Raw genomic sequence first — 11,114 nt, forward strand, 5'->3', positions numbered from 1 at the left:
AAGGACATGAGCACAGCACAGGCTACTGGCTGCTATAGGGATGAGACTTGCTGAGCATTTATTGTAGGAAAGTTTTGGTGGCTTACGTAAAGTTTAGACAGTATCATGTAAAATCTGGTTAGCAGCCTTAAGATACTGAAATTTAGAGGGTTGTAAAAGAACTGTTGTGCTGTGTAATACCAAAAGGAGAGGCCACCTTTTGCAGAGCGTTTCCTGACAACACAGAGCAGTCTGACTGCATCAGGTCACACCAAAGGTCTTCTTGCCAAGCACTGTCCTTGGAGCAGCCAGTTACAAATGCTCAGGGAAGGGGCACAGGACAAAGAACTGCATCACCCCCCCCAAGCCCTTCCAGATTCTGGCACCCAGACACTTGGGAAACTGCTGTTAATACACCTGGAGACATTTATTTGTCTGTTAACACGGATTATCAACTTCAAAAGTTGAAAATGAAAAAAAATCATTCTTCTGACAGCTCTAAGAATTACAAGGGTGATTATTCCAACAGCCTGAGCTGACAGCCTGCAATCCTGAACAGAGCTGTACATTCCAGATCAACAAGCCACCATCAGCAGAGCTTTCAAGGCAGAGTGGTGCTTTGTGTCACACTGTGCAGAAGGATTTAATAATTTGCAAATAAAATACCTCAGTTATCAGAGCCTTTGGCATTATGCTGTGTGACATTAACTCCAAAAAGAAGAAAACAAATAAACCTAAACACTTTCACTCCTCTACTTCTCATGTTATGGTCTTTTCTGCTGAAAAGTGCAAATTACATTGAAACTCACTGCCACAGCCCCTTGTGAGCCAGGACAGTGAATCAAGACACAGCTAAATCCATCTTAGGTGCTTATGTGCCATCATGAGCTTAAAAGCAACTCAGTTTCTAACAGTAAGACTGGATCCAAAGCAGTAAGCTACAGAGCTAAAAAAGTCATCAGGAGACTTCCCATCCAGAATAGAAGTGCTAATGGCTTGTCATCAAGAACAACTTGTGCTTTCTTAAAGACAAGCTAATTATGTGCAGTTTTGACACTGTGTCATCAATCAAAACTAAAAAAAAAAACAACTCCTCTCTATGATCCAAACTCATTATGAGTTTTCTGCATAGAGTCATTGGGTTCTCTGCATAAAACGTCCTTCATAATTACAGCTTGAAAATCTCCTTTTAGTGTTTCAGTCCCTAAACACCTCTGTAAGTAGCAAAAAAAAAAAAAACAACCCCAAAAAAACTCACAGAACAAACCCTAGAGGTAAGTCAAAACAAAGAGAAGAAATATATTCGTGTGTATATCTGGGAAGCAAAGCAGTCTTACTAATTCCTGTTGGCTAAGACTACTGCTTTTCAGAGACTTGAGGGTAAAGCCCTTCATTTTGTTGCAGTCATAGGAGTTGTTACCTACATGGTTTCTGTCCTGAGAAAGCAGTAATATTCTAAGGCTTTTCACATTAGAGCTTCGGTCTAAGAGATCTACTGCTTTATCCAGGTCATCTTGGTTTTTCAAAGGAATAGAAAGCTGCAAAACAAACAAACAAAAAAACATTAGAAAGGACAGCAAAAATGAATCTATTTCCACAAGAGGAAGGTAAAGAAACTATAAAAAATGAAAATAAAACCACAATACAAGCTAGGATTCTGACTGAGCTTTCATCACAATACTCTCCCAATGTCTTTTTGTTCAGGGCTTTCCTTCCACACCATCAGAGCTGTGGTTGACCCTGTGCAAATTTCCCTTAGGCAGCTATCCAAGAACAAGTCAGAGTCAGGCCCCAGCCTCCCTGATGACAGCAGTCTCAGAATATGCATGAATCCAGATCTAAGATCAATTGAAAGCTAGGTTTCACCTAAGAGACTGATGTAGGGAAGATTTAGACTTTGAAAGAGGGGAATTCAAGAGGAATTTAAAACTTGCCAGGAAAATCCCATGAAATTTTCCTCAGATACCCTCTGTTCTTACCCCACTCACAACTCAAAATTTGGATGCTGTTAAAAATGAGGAACCACTTTTATTTTTGTTGAGCTTCTACTGGTGAATAAGGTTCGGCATCTCCTTCGTTAGGGATGCAGTCTCTAACAATGCAAGAGCAAAACCACAACAAAAAAATAGGGAAATGAGTGAGAAATCCTGAAATACTTCCTCTTATTTGCACAAACTACCCAGCTCCTCAGAGACAAATGCAAACTCCCCATTAGCATCTCCCAAATAACCCCAGCAGGAAGAAGGGAGACGATGCCTGTACAACACTGACACCAATGTGATGCTCTGTCAGCACCAGCACGTCTTCCTCAAGAGCACAGAATCTGGGATGGAAAGAGGAGGCATCACCCAGAGAGCCTGCAGCATGTTTTGAACGCTCACAAGGATGCTCTGTACCTCATTGTTCAGGTAGTGGAGGTCCAGAGGCTGCCCAAAGGCTGTTTTCACTTTCTGTTGCACATCTTCATAGCGCACGGGACGGACAAAAGGGATAATTCTGAAACAAGAGCAGAAAAAAAACACTCAGATCAGACATGCATCTGACAATGAAATCAAATCAGATGGCCGAATCATTCAAAGCAATGCCACTGATTCTCGATCTGAGGTGCATTTGCAGTTGGTTTGTCAGAACACAAAATTCAATCTCAGATTTATTCAACTTTGTAATAGAATGCCTTTGTTCCTGGAGAGAAAAATATCCTTTACTGAATCCATTTCTTCCATGGAAGAGGATACAAACGTGCTATGTATGTTGGCTTAAAGCACACCGCCTCAAGCAGTAAACACAAGCAAATAAATGTAGTGAGAGTTGCAATAAAAGCAGCAGAAGGCCCAAAAAAACAAAAGAATGTTTTGATTTAAATACTCTGATACCTGAACTAAAAACACTTCCTTGTATTTTCCAAAACGTGTTCCAACTGAAAGGTTTCAACAAACTTTCCCACAGCAAGTCAGTGCTGAGCTCCTGACAGCAGGCATCGGGGAGGAGGACACAAAGGCCTCTGAATGCCCTCATTCCCTGATTCTCTGATTCACAGAATCACAGAATCACCCGGGTTGGAAGGGACCCCAAGGATCATGTAGTTCCAACCCCCCTGCCTGGCAGGGCCACCAAACATACACATTCAGATCAGGTTGCCCAGGACCCCGTCCAACCTGGCCTTAAACACGTCCAAGGACGGGGCATCCACAACCTCCCTGGGCAGCCCGTTCCAGGGCCTAACCACTCTCCTAGTAAAGAACTTCCCCCTAACATCCAACCTAAATCTTCCCCCCCTCAACTTAAAACCATTTCCCCTAGTCCTGCTGTTATCAGCCCTTTTGAAGAGTTTACTCCCCTCCTGGGTGTAGGTTCCCTTCAGGTATTGATAGGCTGCAATGAGGTCACCCCGCAGCCTTCTCTTCTCCAGGCTGAACAAGCCCAAATCCCTCAGCCTGTCCTCATAGGGGAGGTGCTCCAGCCCCCAATTTGATTGCTTGCTCTCAGCCCAGACCTCCAGCCCACTCACATCCCAGTCCTAACACTCAGCCATTTCCTAGCCAGCTGAATGGCTCCGTGTCCTAATCTACAATGGCCTCAAGGAACCCACAATGGCAACAGCCACAGCTGCCCTAGGAAACCCTGATGAACGCCATGGCACAGGCATGCTTTCCAGAAAACGGTAGCAGAGCTTTCTTTGCTAGGTATTTATTACTGTTTTGCCTACATAGGAATAAAAACTATAATGCTTTAGGCTAAGTAGTAAAATGAAGTACCAGGAAAGCTTCTAAAACTGCTTATTTTGCTGGAACGTCCTGCTGTAGGAAGTTGCCAAGTGCTCTGAAAGTTGCTACCTTGACAGTCAAAGAAAAAGATTATTTTCTCTCTCCTAGAAGAATACCCAGTAAATAAAATATGCTGGGTCAAGAACTGGAGGAGTCAATGGTAACTCCAGCTTATGACCCATTAGACTTCATTTCAGCAAGCCAGTGATGTCCAATGCTCAGGACCTTATTGTTAATCAGTCCATGCACCACATCCAGATGGTCGTCAGCTCTTCTGCCTTGGAGCTCTTCTGCCTCGCCACCTCCTTCCAAAATGCTTAATTGCCAAAATTAAGCATTCCATTCGCCCAGCACGCTTTGTCAGCACTCAGTATCCTTGCACTGCATGCAGCTTTTGTTCTAAATAGCTGTAGTGTTAGTTGATTTTCCCTGCCCAGGAAGGGTTCATCTTGCCACCAGACCTACAACATCCAGCAATCTAGCAATAATTGTCCCTGCTAAAAAAGCAGCCCACAATAACATTTTCTACATATTAGTAAGAAACCCATCCATGAAATTACAGTACTCTGGCACCGTAATTTAGCTCTCAGCTGGACTGAAGTCCCTTATAAAGGCTTCCATTCTACACTCAAGGCATTAAAAAGCAGAGCTGTTCTCAGGTGCCACAAATTCTATTAGTTTAAAAAACTCTGTGCACTCTTCTACCACAAAATCCTGGACTGCAGGGTTTAAGGAGCCCATTCCTGCCTGACCACCTTAAATATCTGTGGTCAGATCTGGCAGCTCCTCTGAAACCAAGCACACACACTTACATTCTCGGTGCAAGCTTGCTGTCTGTAACTGCATACCACTTTGGGAATGGGGAATTCGGGGAAGCGTAGCTGCATAATTAGACTAATGCACAATCAACCTTTTCATTTTAACATCACTCGAAGAAAAAGCTTTCTTCTCCCCTGAGCTCTAAGCCATCTTAAACGCGCCCTGGCAGAAGACACAGAAGATGTCAGAAGATGACAGGACAGTGGTGACGAGTTTCCGAGTTGCCCTGTCACAACACAGCAGCATGGGGAGCCGTGCAGCCACACAGTGCCTCCATCACTGCAGTGCTGAGCAATGGGCTGGCAGAGGCACTTTTAAAATGCTCCTCTTGAGCACCAATTTTTTTCTTCTTTTCTGTAAGCCACAGAATTCATTATGCTCCATTATTTAAGGAGAAGTTTACAAATCGTTCTTTATTGTCTGCTTTACCCACAGAGAAACGCCTCTGCTCTCCTGTTTTAAGAAAAATGCCTACGTTTGATAAAGCTCTCCTCCAATAGAGAAAAAGTCAGTGGCTTTTTGAGGCCAACCTCTGAAATTTCCAGGTGATCATTGTATCTTCCCACTGATATAATATTTGCACCCCATCGCTTGTTCCAATGCAGTGAGCTTTAACAAGCTCTGGCATTGTGCTCCAAACTGCACTCATCAAGGAGAATGCTTCACACTGAAGGCTGACCATGAACAACAAACTATGAACAAGAGGGGAAAGCTTTAAGTGCTTATTAACACTGTTGATTGCTTTGTTTCATTTCCAAACGTTTTCTAGCAGCCAAGGTTTCACATGATGCACTAAATCAGGAACATCCCTTTGTACTTCACTACGAAAACCTCATGAACAACCACAGAGAGCTGAATTTTACTCCCTAGAAACAATATTGTAAACACAGAAAGTGCTAATTTAGCTGATTTTTTTTTTTTTTTGGACAATAGAAAGTATCTGAAAACCAAATAAAGGAAATAACAAGGAAACAAGGAAAGAAGTGAAGACAGACTTACCGTCTTTCCCCATTATATTCAAACTTTATCCTTACATCATTCTGTATAAAAGAAAGAACGAGAGGTTAGTTCACAATGAAACTCTGACCAACAGAAAATAAAGCAAATGAATGGCCCACATGATGGCTTTAAGGCCCAAACACAAAGCAGGTGATAGCAGCAGGCAGGGACTCCTCAGAAAGTGAACCAGAACACAGCAAACGTGGCCACTTTCTGCATGGAAGCTGAAGTAGATGGTGGACACTTAAGAGGATGAGATGTGAACACAGCACCATGAGGAATGGAGAAATTGCTAAGGGAGAAAGAGAAGGAAAGGGGTAAAAACTAAATTGTAATTTTTATCATTGTCCTATGGAAGACACAGATGTATTTTAGTGATAAGGAAAATGAATCTCTCTTAAACACTGTGTGACAAAAGCCTGCAATACCATCCAGCTGCACATTCAGCTGAACTGAAGCTCATTTTCTTTGAAGTCTCAAGATGTGGGTTGTTTTTTGTCATGGCAGAAAGGAGACACATGCAGGGAATAGATGACATTCTTCACACTGCAGTCAATCTCTGCTTTTGCTAAAACTCAGCTCCTGGCTCAGCAAATAAGCAAACCTCTGAGAGTCACTTTGAGAGTGCAAAGTCACTCCTCTCTGGCACATGGTTAAAAACAACAACTGCACGACCTGGGCATTTCCCTGCAAACTCAGAAGATGCTGCATGACACAGAAGGGTCAACCTGCTGAACTTTCAACTCTGGAGCTCAACGTTCAGATCCCAATTTAGGCCTCACAGATCAAAATGAAAGGGAAAAATCTGCTCTGGTAAGACTCCATAATTTCTGCTGCACGATTTGTGTGATCGGGGTGGATGAAGCCATCTGTGAAAGCCTCAGACAATAGGCAATCACACATCTAGGAACTTCAAAACAAACGTGGCCAGGAAATGCTCTTCAGTGAGAGGAAATATCTGGCAGGCCTAGTGGTCAAGAATGCAGTTCAAAGGGACCTGTGCAATTAGTGCCAGCACACAGCACTCCTGCAGCACCACAGGTACGTAACTGATGGTGACAATCGAGCTCCCCACTCAGAGCAACAAGAACCTGCAGGTGCCTAATTTGCACATCAACTCTACCAAGGACATTTTTTCAGATGTGGGAAGAAAGACAGCAAAATGAAGCAAATTTTAGACAGGTCGTTTTAATTGAACAGTAAAGGAAAAACGCAGCAGCGTAGGAATGAAAAGCTGCAAATGATGCCCACCAGTCAACTACTGATGAAACATTCTTTTCTGGAGGGAGGAATGATCCCCCTGTAATAGGATTAGCTGGGAAGGAAGGCTCTCAATTATCTTCCTCTCTACTATTTGAAGTAGTCTGGTCTAAGTGAACTAAATGGATCTGTTTGGATGAAATTAAATGACAGTCATTTTATAGATTAAATTTCTGACCTCAAGAGGAGTTTTAGGTTATGAAACAGCTAAGTTTAACATATTAACAGCTAAATTCTTGCTAGTCAAGATTAGGCAGCACTAAAAGCTCTTCAGGGCTCTACAGAAATCATTCCTCAACTTGCTGCTATCTGAACAAACTAAAATATCTTCCTCACCTCACTGCATCCTTTCAAAGCTGTCATCTGTAATAAAGGGGAAAAAGGGGACTTGGGGACCGACAAAATTTGGTATCTATCTCCTGATCATGCTTTCCAGAAGCATCACACACCGGCCATTCGTGTTCACTTTCCTAAGACCTATGGAGAGGAATTTGAAGTGATCTTCGTGTTTACATTTCAGAGAGAACCTGGAATAGTTAAATGTCCAGCACTGTGTGTTTCCTTTGGAAGCATGGGGAACCTATCCCCCATACAAACTGCTCTTTGAAGCAACTCCCACAAACTATCCTAAGAGATGAGCAAGAAAACAAATCCAAGTTTGGGGTTTTAGTATTCCAGTTCTGTGGTGTGCCATCATAAAGACTGATTACAGATTTTGATTTAAGACTTCCCTGAATTTACATTTCAACATGACTTGGAAAGGGCTCCGTACTGCTGTGTCTGTGGATTTGTCCAGCACACTCGAGGAAATCCCAGATCTCAGCTGAACCAAAAGATTACGAGCAGACAAAGCACAAGGAAGAGACAGACACGTACTTTACAGCCTGCTCCAGCAAGTTTAAGCCTGTAATAAGTACGTAACTGGAAACAGTAAGTCTACTGACACAGTCAGCTTCTCGTGTTAACCTGAATCCAACTGCAGCTAACTTAATTCTTTAAGACACTACTGGACAAACACTTCCTGACTGAAGCTGTTGATTTGAAGTATTTCATTCAAACAATAAGCAGCATATAGTGCCAGAGCTGGACTAGTCTGCCTTGTGTTTCTACCAGAAAGAAAATGAAATAGTTTACAACAGACTATTTTTTTGTAGAGAAATGTAAAATAAATCCAGATAAGCTTTGAAGTATTGATGGTGCCACTTATTACCTTGGGACAAGTATTTCATTTGGAAAATAGATTTTGCATCCCCATAGTCACATAAGGGCTACTTTCAGTTCTCTCTTCACGTGACACATATCTGGGTAACTCCAGCCAATCCTCAGCGTTGAGGAGGATGCTGTCTCTATTCAGACACCTGTAAAGAGCTGCTTCCTTTTTCACAGAGGCAAGATTTATTGCACCTTAACTAAAGCCAGGCCTCTCAGAGAATCCCCTTCGCTGTTCTTGAATCAACTTCAGTCTGACTCATTTTTATCAGGCTCCTCATTCTGTATTCGTACGCAGTCTGACTCATGTGAAGATGAGACATTAGTTCATTATCCAACAGATTGCTTTATGCAGCTTTAACCTGCAGTGACCCTCTGTTGAATCACAAGTTGAAATACTTGTTTCCTTTTCATCGTTGCTGCCTCTCAGTTCTCTGCTTCCCTCTGAGTTTAAGCATTATTTTCACTCCAGGGAGAACCACATGCTACTACTGTATCACGACAGTCAGTAAAGAAAAGCTCTCCTGGCCCTCACATCTACTGAAGTGAACCCTGTAAAGGTTGCCACACACAATTTTAAAACAGGTTCCTAATTTATAATCACTAATATTGAATAAGAAGCAAACTTTCTTACCGGAATTTTTTTTTCTTCCACTGCAGAGGCACACTGGTTTGTTATTGCAGGGCTGCCCAAGAGGGGTGGACTGCTGGCATTGTGCTTTTTCTTTAAGAATAAGAAGAAAAAGTCTCTTCAATAAAAAGGCAGCACAGACCAGAAAACCACTTGTTAAACTTCTTAGCTAATCTACACAGACCAAAACCCATCAGAAACGCACGTGGGAGGAAGATGGAAGGCTGAGACATTGCAAAACACCCAAACTGCACCTTCCTTAGGCCACAAAGGTAAATAAATGAACAAAGCTACCATGCTGGCAACACCTGAGCAAGAGTAGGGACTGTTCACTTGTAATGCTAAAAGCACACGGCAGCATGCAGTCAGCAGGCCCACTGTCAGCCTGCTCTGTCCCTTCTGCCTCCAGGTACCGATTCCAAGCACCCATCAAACATCCTATTACCTGTTTGTTGGAGTGAGAGGTGTCTTTATTCTTCATGGTATCAAATCCAGTCAGTCTGTGACGTCGACTCATCTGGAGTGCTACCAGGTCCTTCATGATGGAGTTCAAGGCCTCTTGTTCGTCTGTGGGGCACAGGAATTTTAATAGTGAGCAGCTTGTGTGAGCATCAACTGTAACGCTTCTGTGCCTGTTTTCTGCTGGCTCACAGAAAGACAACTCTTTTTTTAGAGATCTCTGCAAACACACTGTGATTTCATTTAGTCATACAAAAAAACAACCAACCAAAGATCCTGAAGTAGTAAATAGACCAATTTTAAGTCGCTTGTCCAATGTCACGAGAGGATCTGACGTGGTGAGGATCAGATCAAATCACAGAATCAAACATCCCAAGGGCCCTGGTTCTGTTAAGATGCCTTCAGAACAAACAGTCCCACTTGGACAGCTTTGCTACATCATCACAGGTCATTTAGGAAGAGCAGTCTGATGTGCTTCTGCCAAGGAAAACCCGGTAAGAATCTCTTCCCTCCAACTGTGCATCCCATTACCTTCAAACTCCTGCTTGCCATTGTGACTGACTACGGCCAGTAGAAAGAAAATGAAAATTTGGACAAACAGAATATCTCAGTTCAACTCTGCAGTGATATCCTCAAAATGGTTCTGTCCTTCCCCAGAAGAAGCTGATGGGCCAAAGTTCAAAGTTTCTTATGAAACTCCAAGATCTATTTAACAGATTCAAACTGCACATCAAGAACGCTGTCTGCTGTCAGAGCGTGATGCAGCAAGCTCAATTCAAGGCCCCTGCAAATGTAAGAAAATAAAAAACGTGCACAGAGATATTTCAGGGTGTACTACAGCCTGAAAATTAACTTTGGATGCTAAAGATTCCTGATGTAACCAATGTAAAGAGTTCTTCCATTGCAAAATGCACAGGAGCTGTGGTGGATGCCAACATAGAGGTCTTCTAACTGAAGGTGCTGGCAGTGGGAGGTCTTTGAGTCTCCTGGGTAGAGCTGCATGGGGTGACTTTGAGCTCATGAAACATCCCTCACTCTTGCTTCAGGCTGGCTTGTTACACAGGTGACTTGGCTTTTAGAATAAAAGCTTGCACAACATGGGATGACACCATTCAACCTGCACAACCAGGAGATGCCACCAGCTCTGCCACCTGAGGTTGAACAGATTACCTTGTTTAATCAGCCACTGCCTGTTCAGAAAGCACAGCAAGGCCAGGGAAAGGAAGACTTGCTAATAGCTGCAAAATGACTCTGATGCTCGGATTGAACCTCTGGCACAAAAAACGGGGTTCAGTGACGCAATTCAATCCAGATCTGTTTTACATGACTAAAAAATACCGTTTGGCATAGATGAGAATGGAGGTGGCACCATTTGGGTTGAGCTTCCAAATGGGAAGTGTGTGGGATTGCACTTTTGGTCACTTGGCGTGCCAGGGTAGAGGTGGCACTGAGGGACGAGGTTGGTGGTGTGGTGGTGGGGGGCCATGGTTGGTCTTGGTGATCTTAGTAGTCTTTTCAACCTTGATGATTCTATGACTCTAACAGCTACTGAAAACAATCCTCTGCTTCTGCAAGCATAACAAAATCCTGTATTACTCGATGCTGCATAGAAGAGAAATAAATCAAATTTGGCACGCAAAGTCTGGTTGTAATGGGACAGGACCAGTCACTCTGCTTGTACAGCAGGCATTTTTGAGACGTTAGATTCCTCCTTTCTCTCTGAGGTCCTTACACACATCAGTTTGACTGGTCTGAACTGAAATGAGCATTTTTAGGCTACACATTTATTCACAATTCAGGACTCTGACTGGGATGGGGAAAGGCGCTGGAAAAAGCAGTGGCAGACTGGCCTGCACCTGCATTCCTCTGTAAGGAGACTCATCGGCAGTAATTGTTCCTTCAGTTTCAGCTCATGCATTTGTTCATGGGTGTCTCTCCATAAAGACAGCTTATGTTTTATGCAGAAGACTGGATTCAGAATTAAACAATGTCTG

The 11,114-nt window shown here is 43.0% G+C and overlaps 1 protein-coding gene across 1 annotated transcript in view; it reads right to left on the reverse strand.

Moving 5' to 3' along the window:
- Window positions 1-9,672, reverse strand: part of MAP3K3 (mitogen-activated protein kinase kinase kinase 3) — a 33,538-nt gene extending 23,866 nt beyond the window's left edge. Inside the window, exons 1-6 of the mRNA XM_042886607.1 lie at window positions 9,652-9,672; window positions 9,107-9,340; window positions 8,665-8,754; window positions 5,562-5,602; window positions 2,376-2,475; window positions 1,404-1,517 (exon numbers count right to left, since the gene is read on the reverse strand). Coding sequence (XP_042742541.1) covers window positions 1,404-1,517; window positions 2,376-2,475; window positions 5,562-5,602; window positions 8,665-8,754; window positions 9,107-9,340; window positions 9,652-9,672 — 600 coding nt within the window. The remainder of the gene's footprint in view (window positions 1-1,403; window positions 1,518-2,375; window positions 2,476-5,561; window positions 5,603-8,664; window positions 8,755-9,106; window positions 9,341-9,651) is intronic.
- Between the last annotated feature and the right edge of the window lie 1,442 nt (window positions 9,673-11,114).

This window comes from Lagopus leucura, unplaced genomic scaffold, assembly GCF_019238085.1.
Source record: "Lagopus leucura isolate 7727_CA_CO unplaced genomic scaffold, USGS_WTPT01 Super-Scaffold_100059, whole genome shotgun sequence".
NCBI lineage: Eukaryota > Metazoa > Chordata > Aves > Galliformes > Phasianidae > Lagopus > Lagopus leucura.